Source organism: Peromyscus leucopus, chromosome 3 (assembly GCF_004664715.2).
Source record: "Peromyscus leucopus breed LL Stock chromosome 3, UCI_PerLeu_2.1, whole genome shotgun sequence".
Lineage (NCBI taxonomy): Eukaryota > Metazoa > Chordata > Mammalia > Rodentia > Cricetidae > Peromyscus > Peromyscus leucopus.
Genome location: NC_051065.1, coordinates 125,219,478 through 125,238,266, shown reverse-complemented (window position 1 = coordinate 125,238,266; position 18,789 = coordinate 125,219,478). Strand labels below are relative to the sequence as shown.

Below are 18,789 nucleotides of genomic sequence, written 5' to 3'. Positions count from 1 at the left end.
ATGCGCTGGTCTTCCTGATGTTGGACTCTAAGCTATAAACCAAATAAACCCTTTTCTCCTCAAGTTGGTGTTGTGGGGTAACCCCTTTGTATGCTGTGAATATGTTTTATTGCTATTGGTTAATAAAGATGATACTTTTGCCTATAGCAAGGCAGGATAGAGTGAGGATAGAGCAGAGATACTGAAGAAAGGCGGAATCGGGTAGATGCCAGCCAGCTGCCAGATGGTAAAGCCACGAGACACATGGCAAAATATAGATTAATAGAAATGGGTTAATTTAAGTTGTAACATCTAGTTAGTAATAAGCCTGAGCAATAGGCCAAACAGTCTGTAATTAATATTAAGCCTCTGGGTATGGTGGTATTTTATTTGTACTGAAATGTGATTTTAATTGTATGTTAATAAATAAAGTTGCCCGGGGGTCAGAGCTATTAGAGCCATAGCAAGAGCATGGCAGTGGTGGCGCACGCCTTTAATATCAGCGCTTGGTAGACAGAGCTAGGTAGATCTCTGTGTGTTCAGGGATACAGCCAGCATTGGAGACATACGCCTTGAAGACCTGGAGGGCTGTACATACAGGCAGTGACGAGGCAGTCACGTGTTTGGGTTTACAAGCAATGAGAAGGCAGAACAGAAAGACTATGTAAAGACATACACACAGGAAGTAGGTCTCTTTCGGGGAGGTAGGAGAACCCAAGAAGGGTGAGATTTTAACTCTGAGCTCTGACCTCTCGGCTTTCTCTTTTACTTGGTTCTGTGTTTCTTATTTAATAAGATGGTTGGTTACATCTACATCTGGGTGGTTACTTTAAAAGTGGCTGCAGGACTGGGTGGGACAGAAAAGCCTTTGTCTACATAGGGTGCCCAAGGTGGGGCTCAAACCCATACCCTGGGATTAAGAGTCCCATGCTCGGTGGTGGGGATTTAGCTCAGTAATAGAGCACTTGCCTAGCAAGCTCAAGGCCCTGGGTTCGGTCCTCAGCTCTGAAAAAAGAAAAAAAAAAAAAAAAAAGAGTCCCATGCTCTACTGAGTGAGCTAGCTGGACATGGATCCACATACGACCTAAAAAAGCTTTTTAAAAGGTTCTAAGCATGAAGAAATGGAGCTACACTGGGCTTCCCAGTCTCTCATGATGGCCACAGTACAGAGACACCTCTCCAGACAACTGCCTATGAGATGGAGTGGGCCACCAACCTCCATGAGCTAAGCTGCATGGCGGGTTCCCGAAACCTCTTACACAGGCTACAGTGAAGAAGTTTCTTTCAGTCACTGTCTGTAAACTTGAGAGCACCAGACATGTGGCAAAGCATAGATTACTAGAAAAGAGTTAAGTTGTAAGAGCTGGTTAGTAACAAGCCTGAGCAATAGCCCAAACAGTTTGTAATTAATATTAAGCCTCTGAGTGATTATTTTAAAAGCAGCTACAGAACCAAGCTAGACAGAAAAGCGTTTTTACCACAGCAATAGGAAACTAACTAGACCACCCTGAGTATATTTATTTGCCCTTGTAACCTGGTGGATGTTCTTCATTCTCCACCAGGTAATGTCTGAGCACCCTGGCCAGTCTTTAGTTATTTCATTTAGACAGAATTCTTTATGCACAATGTTTTCTTTCAGGAATTTTCTAACCCTTACTCTCACTGCCAACCCTGTTCTTGGCTCTAGACTTCCACTCACAGCTATAGTCAGGGTTAAACCCAAACTCTTTCTTACTACAGAATACCTTCCCAGGAATTCCTGAACATGCCTCAACAGGCCTGCTCCACCTTGAAGACAGCCTTCCTTCACAAGCACTATCTGATTAGATTTTCTTTCATATGCACATCAAGAAGATAAACCCCAGTAACCTAAGCAGAATTCTAAATGTCCTTCCTTTTCCACCTCTCAGCCTCTTCTCTTGTGCTTTTCTTATTCCTCAGCACTAGCCTGGTGTATAAAATGTTTGATTTGGGATGTGGACAACAGGGTGGAGGATGACAACCGTCTGGATAGCACTGTTTCCTTTTTTCATAAATCCTGATGGCTGGAATGGACATTATATTAGATTCTCCAGCTCTTCTCGGAATCTGTATACCACATAATTTTTGCCTAAGTGTCAGCTACAGATGGCAAAACCAGAAGTGAACTGTCACTGCTCAGCAGCACACCAATCACATACACAGCTACCAGAAACCCTTCTAGAATACCAACCACACTAACTTAATTTCCTTTTTTGAATTTAAAACATAAAAGGATATTGGTAAAGAATCATATACTCAGAGGGGAGAAAGAAGTTAAATTCAGATATTTTGGAATAAAAATCCCAAAATACTTTTCTTTGAAAAACAAGAAAACGTTCTCACTTTGCTAAAAGATAGCGAAGACACAGCTCACATTAGAAAAGATTATCAGCTAACCACATACCAAAGAAAGCAAGATCCTTCTTTAATGCACTGCCGTGGACCCAGAAGATCCCCCTCTAAGTTGTGTCAGCAGCAAAGGCTCTCCACAGAGTCAGGTTTGCATGTTGCCCTTGCCCTTGTTGTTGATTCTGATAGGAGATGGAACTGTTCTGAGAATTCAGTGGCATGTTGAGAAACCCAAATCCACCTTCCATGACCAACTCTGCAGCTCTGGTGAATGTATCTTCCAGAAACTTCAAACCCTAAAATTTCCTAAAGGACCCTTTACTTAGATTATCACACAGAATGGTGGAAATGAAACTGGAGACGACAAGGGAGCATGGTTTTCTGTTCTCTTAACAATTCTGAATACCAAACCTGGAACTAGAAGGGAACAAAACACTCAGGAAGTTTTCTAGTTTTATAGGGTGCAGGCTGTACAAGTATGAAGACCTGAGTTCAGTTTCTAACACGTATAAAAAAGGCTGAGGACAGCAGCACTTGTGCGTAATCTCAGTGCTGGGGCATCGGAGATGGAAGGTTCTGGGGCTCATTAGCCAGAGAATCTATCCAAATAGACAAGCTTCAGGTTCAGTGAGAGACCCTGACTCAAAAAATAAGGTAGAGGAGAACTGAAGAAGACATGTTATATCTATATCTAGCTTTCATACACACACACACACACACACACACACACACACACACACACACACACACAAGAAATGTGAACTGATTTGAAGAAAGTCATGATCCTTCTATGTAGCACGAATCTTAAAAGTTCTTATTAATAAAAACAAACCCGGAGCCAGTTATTGGGGTGAACTGGAAGATCAGAGAAGCAGAACAAGCCACAGCTACCTCACCTCACTAGTTCCTCAGCTGATCCTGTTTCCTCAGACTGGAAGCTTCTGTGTCCTCATCCAAATGGATCTCAGCTGAACTGCTGCTCAAAAGCCTGAATGCTTAACCAGCCAAATGCTTCTAGTTTCTGGTCTTCATGCCTTATATATCTTTCTGCTTTCTGCCATCACTCCCTGGGATTAAAGGCTCACTTCTTGGGATTAAAGGCATATGTCACCATGCCTGGCTGTTTCCAATGTGGCCTTGAACTCACAGAGATCCAGATGGATTTCTACTTCTGGAATGCTAGGATTAAAGGTGTGAGTGCCACCATTTCTAGCCTTTATATCTAGTGGCTGTTCTGTTCTCTGACACCAGATGAGCTTATTAGGGTGCACAATATTTTGGGGAACACAATACCATCACACTTCTATGTCAAAGATCAATGAAATTGGGCTTCATTAATTTAGTCAGATAATCCATTTTATACTCCCTCCACAAATAATTTAGTCAGCATCCCTGGTTTTTAATTCTTTCTACAGGGAATGGTAAAATTCCATTTTGGTGACATTAGTCTTGTCTTTCAGCCACAGTCCCACAAGTGAACTTGATAGGTGTCAGTCGCTGTACTGAGTACTCCCATCTTCTTCCCATGTTATCCATGCTGTGACAGGACCAGGGGTTTTTCTTGCTAAAAAGCATGGACCCTTCACTTGGGCCTGCAGACACCCAATGCATAGCTTAAAACAGGTGAGAGCATGACTTCTCTGTCCTCTTTTCGATCTGTAACTTTGCTTCCTTAAATGTTAGCAACTCAGCTATGAATAGACACATTAATCACATAAGGAGTATCTGTTATAGACACAAAACCAGTGCTCACCTCAAAAGGAATAAGAGATGGTTTATTCTGGAAGACAAATACGAGTGACCTTGGCCAGGAAACACATTTGTTTACTCCAAAAACCATGTTCCAACATGGAAACAGTTTAATGAAGTACATTATACTAACATAACAAAGAAAGTCACAAATCAAAGACACTTTTCCAATAATTGGTGGGAAACATCAGGTAGGCAAATTACAGCAAAGTGGGGACATCTCTGTTATTGGCCTTGGATGCCATCTGACAATATGCTTAGCCTTTGAGCTGGTGTGCACCAGTGGTCTGCTGGACACTGCAGAAAGGATTTGCCCAGTGGTGACAACATGGATTTTAGGTAAAACACAGAGCTGGGTGATTAATCGTGACTCAGGAGACTAAATATAGCCCTAAGTAATTAGGCCTTTGGATCTGTAACATTCAAGCTGTCCACAGTCACCAAAGCTCTTAGTCAGTCAATCAGCCTTGTACAATGTACACAGACACAGCTTTCCCCCTGGAACTTCAGCTCACAATATCTAGAAGCTGCTAATACAAGTTTGGTTTTCCCTAACTTTTACTAGGCTTTCCTTCTCCCTCTTCAAAACTGAAGACACCAAGAGTCATTGCAGGTTTAACTGGGACTCTGTTGTAAGTTCCGGAACATTTATATTATTAAAAGTCATTTATGGATGTTAATGACATCATACTTTTAGTCTTAATCTGTATGTGAAATAAAAAGACTGGATAGTTTGTGAAGAACAAAAACCTATTTTTACAGTCATGGAGCCTGCAAAGACCAAGATCAGTGCCAACACTGGTGTCTGGTGACATTCTTTGTGCTTGTCTACAGTGGCAGAAAAGGCAAGAAAGGTGAGCTCACCAGAGCCTCTTTCACAAAGGCATCAACAGCTGGATGCAGTGTCTCACACCTGTAATCCCAGCACTCAGGAAGGTGAGGCAGGAAGATGGATGTGAGTCTGAGCTATGCTATGAAACCTGTCTAAGAAGCTTCAACAACTCCTGGACACTGCCTCAGGAGTCAGCCAATCCCCCTAAACCTTCATCTCTTAATGCTTCTACAGGGTAAGGCTCACCTGAATTTGGGTGCTGGGACTCAAATACTAATTAATTGATACAGCTTATCAGTTTATAGAGGTCTACCAAGGTTTTTCATACATGTGAGCACAAGTTCTGAAATGCTTTTTAATGAGCATCCCTCAAAGGCCAATGTATGAAGGGTGCCGAGGTTGAAGATTTATAATTTCCTTATGTACAGAGGTGACTCAGAATATCCACGTGAGAAGCAGTGGCAGGAAAGGAGGCTGGGCTGACAACATCACTGAGCTGTGAGATGTCCAACCAGCCAGCCTCACAGAGATGAGCAGCAGCAGCAGAGTAGATTAGGGTACACAACTGGAAAATATAGCTGACACCTGGGAGGAGAGAAAATGTTGAAGAGGGAAAAAACAAGAAGTACACACAAACCCAGAGGAAGAGGGTAGAAGTCAGCCATGTCTAGAGGGTAGTGCCGACAGAGTACTGAGAGCACAGGCTGAGGAGACCAGAGTGGGGTCTGGGTTTGTTGTCGTCGTCAAAGGTTTTGAGTTGGAGGGGTGTAGGTTGGAGAAAATGAGACAAGGTCTCAAGTAGCCCAGGCTAGCTTCAAGCTTATGATGTAACCAGGGCTGGCCCTGACCTACTGATTCTCCTGCCCCTGGCTCCTGAGTGCTAAGATTACAGGTGAGAGAAACCGTGTAGGTTCTATGTTTATACAGAAAACAGTCACAAAGGAACTTTGGCAGAGACAACTGATTACCTTCAGCAGCCCAGCCTTAGCACTGCTAGATGCTGACACAGACCCATTCTGAGGTTGATCACAAACAACAGTCCTGCAGCCCTACAGGAGAGATGATGAGGACCAGAGAGCAGACCAGGGTTGGTTTGGAAATTGTGCAACACGGACTCATAAACAGATAAAATGTTCATGTCCCAGCCAGTGGAGACACATTATTACAAGAACCAGTGAGACAAGGGTGAAAATAGGATTTGGGTGTTAAATATCTTTTTAATGAGTTTGAATCTTTAATGAATCAAATATTAATTTGAAAAACATAATAGCTTTTTACTGATTAGAATATTAAATTTACCCAAATATGAACCTTTGGAGGGTAGAGAGATGGCTTAGTAGTTAAGAGCATGTTTTGGTCTTGAAGAGGACCTGAATCCCTGTATTCACATCAGGCAGTTCACAACCACGTGTAACTCCAGCTCCAGGGGACTGAAAGCTCTTTTCTAGCCTCTGTGGGCACCTGTACACAAATGCACCCCCCCCCAAAAAAAAACCCAGACATAGACACAGACAGACAGACAGACAGACACACACACACACACACACACACACACACACACACACACACGCACACACACGCACGGACACGCACGGACACGCACAAATAAAATGAATCTTAAAAATTAAGTATCTTTTGTGAAATGGCTATAACGTGTATTTGTAGTATAGCACTTATGTGTCAAGGAGAAGGAGCTTGTGGCTGTCCATCCTAGCCCTTAGCCCCTGAGAGATCCTTGAGGTTGCCAGAACAGAGACCACCACTCCAGGTGACAGATCCAAACCACATGAACAGTCTCGGACCAGAATGGAGTTACACGATAGACAGTTCAATGCCTTTCATTGAGATTATACATTCCCTTCTCTGACCACGCACTCTCTTCTCTCACCATGTACAGTATCCCTGTTTCTCCTCATTTTCACACACCCACACTTGTAGCATACCAGCTGTATTAAGGGATCTGTGCAATAAGATCATGGTAACTTGCAAATATATACCACCTTACAGATAAACCTTAGCATTAAGAAAAATCCAAAGATAGCTAACAATGCTATAGTATTTTCTGAACCTTATTAGGAAACTTGGACTGGATACAACTAAGCTAGTGAGAGGGAGTATGCAATTAGCACTGTCTGGGCAAACCAGCAAGGACACTTTAGGTTACCATTTAGTGACTGCCTACTGTGTGTCCTAAGCTAGCACATATGGCCCTGATCATGTTCCTACAAGATAGACACTATTAATATTTCCTTTTTGCAAGAGGGGAAATTGTGGCATTAATGACCCAGTACTTTGTCCTAAGATCTGACAGGAAGTAAGAGATTGGAGGCAGAATACAAATCCAGCCTGTACTTTTGCTCCACACATTCTGCTGCCTTTCCAATCACTGTCAGCAAAATTGTCTCCATCTTCCTAAGATGCCTGAAGTTGGGATACATCCCTCTGGATTACAAACGATTCAGGTACACATGCTGAGACAGATTCAAGCTCAGAGTACCAAGACATACCTGATCAATTCGGGAAATGAGAAGAACAGTTAATACAACTTCATCACTATGAAAAATGACAAGTTACTTACATAACGATATTCAGTTTGACAGGAAAAGTTCCAGGAACAGAGCCAGGCCCTAGAAGTATTACATGAAAGGAATAAATGCATAATCTAACATTTAAATAAGAGTTAATGTTTGTTGAGCACACAGCAGGGGCCAGAAACTGCTCCAAACATTTCAATCTTTATCTACATTCATATAATTAGGAATCAAGTGGTACTAGGGAAACTGAGGCATTCAAAAGTGAACCAATCATCAGCAGAATCAGGATGTGAATCTGTGTATTGTCTCCTAGCCACCCCCAGCTTACTATTCTGAAGGGCCACCCTGCCCCAGAAAGGCAGCACAAGATGAAGGGCTACTCATCAGAGAAGGAATGGATATGAGCCGGGAAAGGAAAAGAAGTTATGCTTGGCTTGAGGCCGGAGAGATACTGAAGACATAAGCATATGGAAGGTGAGGGGCCAAGAGGAAGTGCCCGGGCAACAGTTCCGGGTTGAGGATGAGCAACAACAAGCTCCCTGCTAGCTCAGTAAGGAAATAGCACTCAGCACACTCCTGTAAGGGTCTCAAAGCTGAGCCTCACATCAGAATAAAAGGATGCTAAGAGGGAGGTTCAAGTCCTGACAGTGAGATAGAAGGGACATACCATACATGATTGTGTTGATTCTGGCTCCATTTTGCTCAGCTTCTTTTGAGGCAGGGTGAACTTGCCTGGAAGCTTTTTGTCTCCTAGGCCTGTCTAGTTCTTGACTGGTGTCACCTGAGCACTGTACCCATTCAGAACCTGCAGCAGGTTAAAGAATAAACTCGTCCTCTGTTTCCCATGTTCCTGATGCTGATGGCTCCCCAGAAGATTACATGATCAACACCCCAAATACTGCCTAACCACACTGGTGGTGTGTAGCAGGGTCCTTGCTGTTGTTCCCTTTGGGGGCGGGGGCCAAGTAGGAGTAGAGTCAAACCACACAGACTCTGGGAGAATGTCTAAACAACAAGCTCAGTTTATTCAGGAAGAGGCAAGCCTTATATACCCTTCACCACACCCTGGGGGGGGGGGAGGTCTGATGAATATGCATCTACTAGTGTGACATGGCTGCCTCTCATTGGTCCACGTCATCTCCAGATCATGTTTCAGCTGCTGTTGCTAAGACCATCAGGCAGGCCCAGGCTGGCTCTCAGAAAGTATCTTTTTTACTTGTTTGGGCCTTCTGGCCCTCAAGCCCCTTCCCTAAGGTTCCCAGCAGTGTCTGTGATGTCTTGTCCATTTGTTGTGTCTATACAGATGAAGGTCAGGATGGTCTGTTTTGTCTGTCTTTCTCCAGCCCACTTTTACAGTTGACATGGGTCTGGGGTCTGTGCTACAGACCTAGTCTGCTGACATTTAAGGCAGAGAGAGGAGAAAGTCTCACCCGACCACTATCAAGCCACTTTCTACAGGTGTGCTTTCTGTTAGAGCCACTCCAAGCCCTTCTCACCTCAAATACATAAACTCAAAGCCTCTCACATACCCTGGCTTCATGTGTTGAGTTCACCAGTAGGCCAAGCAGGACACTTGGCAGCCTGGCCTTCCCTGAGCAATACATGCCCTCGCTACATGTGATCTACATGGTCTGTAGCAACACAGATGTCTTGAGAAGCCCACACTACTTACAGAAGGTATCAATGTGGAATTAGCCAGCTTAATCCCACCCCCAACCCCAATTCAATGGGCAAGTACCGAAAGGATTCATTGTCTATTGAGGTTTGTCATTTACAGCCTTCCTGGGAGGAGAAACAAAGTGTTTTCCTAGAAGTTAAAATTTAATTCATTTTCATGGTGTTCTGTGAATTCACCATGGACACACAGGGCATGCAATGAATAGACTGTACACATGCAAGGATGCTGGCTGAGGAGGAGCCACTGAGGTACTGAGGTGGCCCAAACTTCATCAATTTGTACTTCGATGGCCATTTACTTTTGTAAGGAAGGGGACCTTTTCCTAACGCACTCAAAAAAGCAAAGGGTGCCTTGGACCTAAAACATCATGCTGCCCCCCCCCCCCCCCGGGCCTCATGCTTGCAGCTTGCTCCTTCATGGAGGTCCCTGTGTGTAGCAGCAGCCCTGATTTCTTGTTGGTCAATACTCCTGCTGTAATAATGGCTTCTCTGGAAATTTGTTTAGTTCCATACTTCTATCTTCTTGGTAGCAGCTTGCATTTGCTCACTGGCAGTCTCACATGTTGCTGGATTTCTAGTCACTGGGCTATCGGTAAAGTTACCAAACAACAAATAGCGCTGTTTTTTTCCTCCACCAGAGATGTTTCCGTACAAATTCAGCTCAATATTTTCTCTTTTTCCCCCCTCTTTTCTTTTTTTTGGGGGGAGATGGGGTGGGGTGGGAAGACGGGATCTCTCTATCATATAGGTCTGGCTGTCCTGGAGCTCATTATGTAGATCAGACTAACCTTGAAGTCATAGAGATCCACCTGCCTCTGCCTCCTGGGTACTGAGATTAAAGGCGTGAGCCATTGTACCTAGCCAGCTCAATGCTTTGCATGGTGGGATTTACTGCATCACACTGAAGTTTTAAATCCCTAAGCATTTAAGTTGTTACACTACCTTTTACAGTTATACCCCACTGATTGCAAGGTCTGACTTTAACAAAATGTATTCTCCCTATCCTAAATTTCATCCAACTAAATGTCTTCTGAACATCATCCAGTGTAATGTTTCCATATACAAGAGGTTTTCATATATGAGGCTGGACTGTCCTCAAGAATGGCAACCAGTCCAATCTGCCTAGCACTTGGCTTTCGGTGCTAAGCTGGAAAGTCCTGGGAAACTTAGGAGGGAGTGTCACCCCTCATGACATCATACACAGCTGGTACAGAGCAGTGAAGTAAAGTGCAAAGGAGGAGGCCAAATCTTAATTCCCAAAAATTCAAAGAAGAAATGAGTTAGTTTTTTTCTGGACTCTCTGGTATTTGCATTAGTTGCTCCTCTTTCTCTTCCTTTTCTGTTCTCTTCTGTCCCTCCTTCTCTTCTCCCCCTTCCTTCTCTTCCTATTCCTTGTAAGAGTTTAATAAAAACAAAACAAGTGTTTCTCTGGTGGGAGCCACCTATTAATAGGTTCAACTTATTAATTCTAAACAGATGCAAACTAGAGTTTTCTCATCTCTGCTTTTCCGCTGACAGATCTTTGCACTTAACCTGATGAGCTAATATAAGGCATTCTTTATCATCGTCATTTTCGTTTAAGTAGCAAAAAGGAAAGGAGGGAAGAGAGGGACAAGGGTTTAACAGACACCGGGGTGGCACAGGTTCCCCTCTACACAAGAAATAGAATGGTCTGATCTAGTGCACTACAAAGCTGATGGGTTGATACTTCAAAACCCATCTGCATCAAGCTTACACTTTAATTATAAGGAGTCTGAAGTCTAGATTTTAAAATATACCACATGCATAAATGATAAACATAATGGTACCTAAATAATCAATCTTATCTATAGACAACCAAACCCAAACATTATCAACACTAAAATCCCCAAACTTGGAACTTTGACACATTTACCTGTGAATGTCAGTGAACACAGGTGTCAGATACTCACTTTCATTTTGAAATACTGGTAATACTTAGAGTTCATGGAAGGTTTCCCATGAGCTACTGTTGGGAACAAAGGGTCATATGGGCCAGTTTATGTTTAGATAACACAGTGCTATTATGGATATCCAGCAGAAGTCAGCTAAAACATGGCTGACACTGGACATCCAGGAGAGCTATAAGTCAATACAAAATGGCTGACACTGGCTGTCCAGGGAACCCCCAAGTAAACAGTGATGTAATCTGCTATGTATTTTTGGCAGTGAGCTACTTTTATGTGATTCTAATGTAGCCTTGAGGTCAGAGGCCCAAGCCTTAGCGTTTGCCAGCCCGCCCCTGGCATGTCTGTGTCTGTGGGCCTATATGCCTACCTTTGAGCAGCCTGCATGCCTGCGCCTTCCTGCGTGCACTTCATGGTGCTGGCTTGAGCCAGGGTTCTTGCCGGCAGCTGCCTGCCTAGCAGACTGTGTATTGGTAAATAAAGTATGTTTTATCTGCCCATGATTCCCTGAAATCTCTTTAACTTCCCAGGCCCCTGGGATCTTCCCTCTTCTTTCCTGGCTTTGGGCAATGGACCTCACAGACACTTTCTTTTGTCATGTTTCCCAGGAATCCAAAATTTAATTACTTCAGGGTTATCTAAAATCATTGTTCTTACACATGAAGGCTCCAATATCCTGGGTCCCATCACTATGACACTGTCTCTCACATGGCTGCCACACTAATGGTATGGAGAATACTGCAGACTGACAGCCATAAATAGAGTCCATCACAAGAAAAATGATCACGAGTTTGAAGACAGCCTGTGCTATATGAGAAAGCCCTGCCTTAAATGAAAAACAAAACAAACAAAAAACAAAAAAACTAAGCGCGCGGGGGTGGGGGAAGACGTAAGGCGATTTGAACCCTCATTGTAGTTTGGAGTGGCTATAGCCTAGAGGTTTGGGATAGGCAAGGGTCATCATCTCAGAGAAGCCATAGGTAAGAGAGAGCTGGGCTCCCTCTGGGCAGCAAGTAGAGGATCAATGGCAGCTTTCAGGTGGGAACAGAACATCCAGATCTACATTGCTGGACAACCCGATGCTCTGTCGAGTCCCCCTTCCCTGACACTTTGTGGCTGGTGTCACAGGCATATCACACAGGAAGCAAAGTCAAGGTGTTAATACTTGCGCAAAGACCTTACATCTCTGCCTCACTATCGCCCACGCCCTCCGCTGTCTGCACAGAAGATGAGGAAAAGGGTTGCTGGACCACCACTTAGTAAGGGTGATGACCGCAGGGTGTCTGAAAGATGACGCAGACAAAGCAGAAATAGTAAGGGCTGGTGAGATGGATTATAACCGTAGAGGCGTTCTGCCTCTAAACTCGAGGACCTGAGTGCAATTCCCAGGCCTTACACGGCAGAAGGCAAGAATGGACTCCCAGGACTCACCCTCTCATTTCCACACTAGCATACTAAAAAAAAACAAATGTAATAAAAAAGAATAGAATAGGATATCTACCCAAAGCTGGGCGGTGATGGCGCACGCCTTTAATCCCAGCACACGGGAGGCAGCAGAGGCAGGCGGATCTGAGTTTTGAGGCCAGCCTGGGCTACAGAGTTCCAGTTATAGAGAAACCCTGACTCGAAAAACCAAAAAAAAAAAAAAGGACTCCAGCGAGCTTTGTTGATGCCATACTTCCCGTGCGGCCAGCTGCTCTCTCCCAGAAGGCAGCTCCTTATCTCCTCCGTCTCAGCATTTCCTGCCCAGCCCACGCAAGGCAGTGAGGGAAAGGTCCCATGACCTCACCGGCCGCGCCGCGCCGCTCCACCGGCCTCCCGCCAGCAGGGGACGCTAGGCGGTGCCGCCCACCGGAAAAGACCCGGATGGGCGGGGTTCCTGCCGCTGCGCGCGCAGCCGCCTCACTCCGCCTGTGCTCTGCGAAGGAGAAGGCCGTGCTTGCGTTCGCTCCTCCGCCATGGCTCGCGGCCCGAAGAAACACCTGAAGCGCGTGGCTGCCCCGCGCCACTGGATGCTGGACAAGCTGACCGGCGTGTTCGCGCCCCGGCCGTCCGCCGGCCCGCACCGCCTGCGCGAGTGCCTGCCGCTGAGCATCTTCCTGAGGAACAGACTCAAGTACGCCCTCACGGGCGACGAGGTGAAGAAGATCTGCATGCAGCGCCTCATCAAGGTCGACGGCAAGGTCAGAACCGATGTGGCCTACCCAGCCGGCTTCATGGATGTCATCAGCATCGACAAGAGCGGGGAGAACTTCCGCCTGGTCTACGACACCAAGGGCCGCTTCGCCGTGCACCGCATCACGCCCGAGGAGGCCAAGTACAAGCTGTGCAAGGTGCGCAAGGTCTTCGTGGGCACCAAGGGCATCCCGCACCTCGTGACGCACGACGCGCGCACCATCCGCTACCCCGACCCGCTCATCAAGGTCAACGACACCGTGCAGATCTCGCTGGACACCGGCAAGATCACCGACGCCATCAAGTTCGATACCGGCAACCTGTGTATGGTGACCGGAGGCGCCAACCTGGGGCGCATCGGCATCATCACCAACCGGGAGCGCCACCCCGGCTCGTTCGACGTGGTCCACGTGAAGGATGCCAACGGCAACGGCTTCGCCACCCGCCTCTCCAACATCTTCGTGATCGGCAAGGGCAACAAGCCGTGGATCTCTCTTCCCCGAGGAAAAGGAATCCGCCTCACCATCGCCGAAGAGAGAGACAAGAGGCTGGCGGCCAAGCAGAGCGGGTGAAGTGGACTCCGAGGGACATCGGGGCGGTGGGAGACGTTTATATTGGTTTTTACTTCAAGTTTTAAACAGCATGTTGAATTAAAAGGGAAGCATACTTCATTCTGGTGTCGGGTGTTTTTTTCCTCGCCACACTTCCTCGTCATGGGGGAACCACCTGGAGGTGTGGTCACCTTACTTTGAAAAAGGGATGGGTGGGTACATGCAGGGTTTGGTTAGCGTTGCTGACAACTAATGTTATTTCATTGTTCCGTTAATATTCCAGGGTTGGGATTTAATGCCTAGAGGCCGATAAAATCAGTAGAAACCTTAGACTTTTTTAGGTAAGCCTCTTTAACACCAATCATCTCCCCCCCCACCCCCAAAGCATCTGGAAATAGAGAAACCCAAAAGTTATGAGGTCTAAAAATGGCATTGTTCAGCCAGGACTACACACAGAGAAATCCTGTCTCAGAAAACAAACCAAAAAGAAAAAACAAGCGGGGTAGGGGGTGGGATGGGGTGGGGATTAAAGGGCCTGTTATTCTAACCCCCGGGGAAGTAATTTAGAGAATATGCTGAAATGTCACTCCCTAACTTAGGAACCTGTAGCCAACTGTATATGACATGAGCATTTAGTCAAGCTTTCTGTTGGCCAGGGTATTTACAACACAAAGTATAGCTATAATTTTCTTTTTCAGAAAACCCCAAGTTTATAGAAGTGGCAGATCCAAAACAAAAAAAAAAACACCACTAAAGCAAGGCTTGCAAAGAAACTAATTATAAGAGAGATCAGTCATCTTCATAACAGCAGCTTATAGGTAAAATAATTTATTTCTTAGCACTTTAATGCCAGTGAGCCAGAAAAAGAAATAGTTTTACAATTTTGCCCCTTTGCTGGGCTCAAACAAGATTAACAGGACAGTTCTGCTGATAATGATTAGAGAAAGAATACTTGAATTTCAGATGTTTGTGAACTCCCAATTAAAGGAAACTAATTTTTTTTCCATTTTAGAAAATATTTATGATACTATACACATCCAAAGATGAGACTTTTTTACAGATTTGTGTGTGGGCAGAAGCCCACAGTGGCCGGAGGTTGGAAAATGCCTCAAGATGGGTTATAAGCAGTTGTGAGCTACCAGATCTGAGTGCTGAAAGCAAACTTCTGCAAAGAGCAGTGTTTCTCTTAACCACTGGGCCATCTCTAGCACCAAAGACAAGGATTTTCTTTACAAAAGATGGCTTTTGCTTTTTAGTTCTAAAATTGGAGCTAAATTCCTTTGAATAAACTGGCATCTGATTAGTTTGCTAGTGTTAAAACTAAGGTCATGGTTAAATATTTCTTTTTCTTGATGAAGATACACTGATCAGCTTTGGTGTGAGGAGATGAGGTCTGGGTTTTGGGCAACTTGATGGGAGAGTGCTTACATTAGCAGACACAATGTAGTTGGGTGGTTTTGTTTTTTGTTTGTTTGTTTTTTAAATATATGTGAATGTTTGCCTGCATGTATGCCTGGTGTCCTGGAAGACCAAAAGACAGTTCCTGGAACTGGAGCTACAGATGGTTGCTAGGAAATGAACCTGGGTCCTCAGCAAAAACCACAAGTGTTTTTTTTTTTTGTTTGTTTGTTTGTTTGTCTTTTTTTTTGAGAGAGGGTTTCTCTGTGTAGCTTTGCGCCTTTCCTGGAACTCGCTTTGGAGACCAGGCTGGCCTCAAACTCACAGAGATCCGCCTGGCTCTGCCTCCCGAGTGCTGGGATTAAAGGTGTGCACCACCACCGCCTGGCTTACAAGTGCTCTTAAATACCGAACAATTTCTCCAGTTCTGGATTTCAATTATTTACTAGGGGGAAGCTTGGGTCAACTCTCACAAGTGGAGATCAGAGGAAAACGTGTGAGTCCTGTGTCCACCGAGTGGGGGTCCTGGGGATCGAGCTCAAGTCATCAGTCTGGCCGAAGTTGCCTTTATCTGCTGAGCCATCTTGCCAGCCCCATCCTAGATCACTTCAATTGCTAGCACCATGGAAAATAATCTCTAGAGGCAGACAGACCTGGGTTTAAATACTGGCTGCTTCCGCCTAGGTATGAGCTGCCGGTTGTAGCAAGAGTGGGAACACAGCACAAAACAGGCATACATGTGCGTGTGCACACGGTTAGCACTGTATTCTAACAGTCACTACAAATGATTGTAGTGATACATAGACTTTTTTCTAAATAGTAGCATAGAAAAGCCTTGTTCAGACACGCTATTCTTTGTTCCATAGAACTTAACCTATTATTTTTTAGACAGTCTCCCTAGCCCTGGAAGGTTTTTAATTCTCCGTGTAGCCAAATATAGCCTTGAAATGATTCTCTTGTCTCCTTGGTGCTTGGGATTATGGACTTATTTCCACCAGGCTAGGTTTGTGTGGTGCTGAGCATTGAATCCAGGGCTTCCTGAACACTAAACAAGCACTTTACCAATATAACTACATCTCTAGCTCATAAACGACATTTTAGAATTTACAGTTAGGGACTGGAGATGTAGCTCAATTTCTTAAGAGTGCTTGCCTAGCACATGCAAGATACTAGGTTCAATTCCCAGCACTGAGGGGAAAAAAATCAGGCCTAGAATGGTAACATTCGCCTCCGAATGATCATTTTATAAACGGCTGCTGGAGACCACAGGTGGGAGAGATTCGTCTGGACCGCGGGGCCGGCGGGACCAGAGAAACTTCCTGCTACAAAAATGTACTTAAAGTTCTTGTAAATGTACTTAATTCAACTGTAGGAAAGGTCATTCTTATGGGCTATCGGGGATTAGAATCCTAAAGGATTGATAGCAGGCAGTCCCAAACTGGATTGGCAGGACTGGAGGTAAACAGGGCGCTGCCCTGTCTGGCCTGGAACATGACCTTTCAAGCTTCATTTAAATCAGAGAAAAAATAAAATAGCACCCAAACCTGGGTCCCAAGGGTATCTTTACTCAAATAACACATACAGTGCTGGACTCCGAATGGTTTGGAGATCAGGTCTTGCTGTGTGGACCAGCGTGGCCTCTAACTCGGAGATCCCCCTGCCTCTGCCTCCCGAGCGCTAAGGACAAAGGCGTGTAGTACGGGCCCGGTGTTTTCTAACTAAAAACTTTAGAAAGTACACGAACCAGGACACTGGGAATCACAGCCTTTTTTCCCCCCTCTTATGTATGCATGTGCGTGCGGTTTTTTTGTTTGTTTGTTTGTTTGTTTGGTTTTGGTTTTGGTTTATTTTTTGTTTTTGCGCAAACACCAGCATCCTAGTGCGCATGCCTGTGGAAGCCTGAGGCATCAGCTCTTCATGGAGGCAGGGCCTCTCAATCAAACCCGGAGCTCGCTGATCTGGCTAGTCTTTCCAGTCAGCCTGCTCTGAGGATCAGGTATCAGCCTCCCATGGCTGGAATTACAGGCCAACGCCCAGCGCCCAGCAGGCCCTGGGGATCTGAAGTCCTGTCCTAACACGTTCATGGCAAGCACTTCCTTCCATCACTCAGCCGCCGCCTGGGCCAGGCACAGGTGCGTTTTTTTTTAATGCTTCCCCCAGACCTAGGACTTTAGAATGTCGAGTCAGGATGGTTGCAGGGACATTGGAGATGAATAACAGTTACCTTCCAGAATTGTTAAGTGCCTGGCCTCGCCTGTGTCCTACCATCTGCCGGGAACCCACGCTCGGGCAGCTGTTCTCTTGGTGAGTGGGACTAAGAAGCTTCGTGAATGCTCACGACTCAACTGCACCGTGTTCCTGAACATATTAATTATGGGGTGGAACACTGGATGGTTAACCAAGCCCTTTATTTGAGCACGTCTGCACCCCCAGTATCATATCCACACCGGTTTGTCTCTGCTGACCCCATTTGGTAGTCCAGTCAGTGGCATGCATGAAACCCTAAAGAAGCCTTTGAAGCCAAGCGCTTCCAGCATAACTATCATTGTAAAACAAACAACAATTCATTCCCGAGGCGCTTAGAGCATTTTTGTAATATCTAGTGAAAAAAGGGGGGGGGTGCCTTGCTGGTAAATTCAGGGGGAGAGTAATGGACTCTGAGAACCAAACGCTGCAGGCCCAGCATGCTGTGCTTTAAACATACGGCTTTTCTTATGAGATGAGATGGGAGGAAAACATGTAATTCGAATCTCAAAATAGCCTAAACCAAGCACCAGGCAATGTGTGAGATAGGAATCTCTATTTATTTATAAGCCCAATTACTAAGGCATATTGCTATAGCATCTTTTATATGAAGTGTGACAATAAAGAAATGAGATCAGTCTTTTGTTGTTTGGTTCATAAACTGGCACTGATGGAATTTTCAAAGTAAGAGTTTCTAAACAATATTAAGGAATTCAAAATGAGTGGAACAGTTTATAGCTAAGACCATTGCGGTGTAGCTCTAATTTCTGTACCGAAACCAGTCATGGCACTTGATTTCCACAGCTCACATATAATGTTAATTTGATAATAAACGCAAATGCTGAAGGAGATATGCTCCCCTAACACTTTCCTAGTTCAGTGTTAGGACATTTGCGTGGCATGCTCAATGTCTGTAATATTCTTGTTACAATAAGAAAGTCCTTCAGATATAAATGTGTATGTTTTCTGACTGCATTGGGGGCGGGGGAATGCCATCCTTTGAGACTAGGATTAAACTGTGGCTGGTGAGTATGCTCAGTGATGACTTATAGTCTTCCATTGAGATCTGTTCCCAGCACCCATGTAGGGCTGGCATAACTGCCGCTAGTTCCAGTTCCAGGGGATCTGAAGTCCTCTCTGGCCTCTGACGGAACTCACACATAGACATGAATAAGAAGTGTAATATTAGACCAGCTGATGTAAGATGAATGGTCTAAGATCTCCTCTGTCCTTATTTCTTCTTTCTCTCCTCTCTCCTCCCTCTCTTTTTCTCTTCCTGACTTCTTCCTCGCTTTCATTCTTTTTTTGGTACTGAGGGTTGGACATAGGATGTCACCATGCTGGACAACCATTCT

General features: G+C 45.0%; 2 protein-coding genes across 5 annotated transcripts in view; one reads left to right on the top strand and one right to left on the bottom strand.

Annotated features, from left to right (window-relative positions):
• Positions 1-18,789, bottom strand: part of Tmtc1 (transmembrane O-mannosyltransferase targeting cadherins 1) — a 217,429-nt gene that overhangs the window by 117,800 nt on the left and 80,840 nt on the right. The gene's annotated exons all lie outside the window — the stretch shown is intronic.
• LOC114708852 (40S ribosomal protein S4, X isoform-like) lies at positions 12,949-13,912 on the top strand. The gene has a single exon (XM_028892404.2). The coding sequence runs from the start codon at positions 13,025-13,027 to the stop codon at positions 13,811-13,813; it is 789 nt and encodes a 262-aa protein (XP_028748237.1). The 5' UTR covers positions 12,949-13,024; the 3' UTR covers positions 13,814-13,912.

Coding starts and splice junctions, on each gene's coding strand:
- LOC114708852 (XM_028892404.2), top strand. CDS start 13,025: ATGGCTCGCGGCCCGAAGAAACACCTGAAGCGCGTGGCTGCCCCGCGC.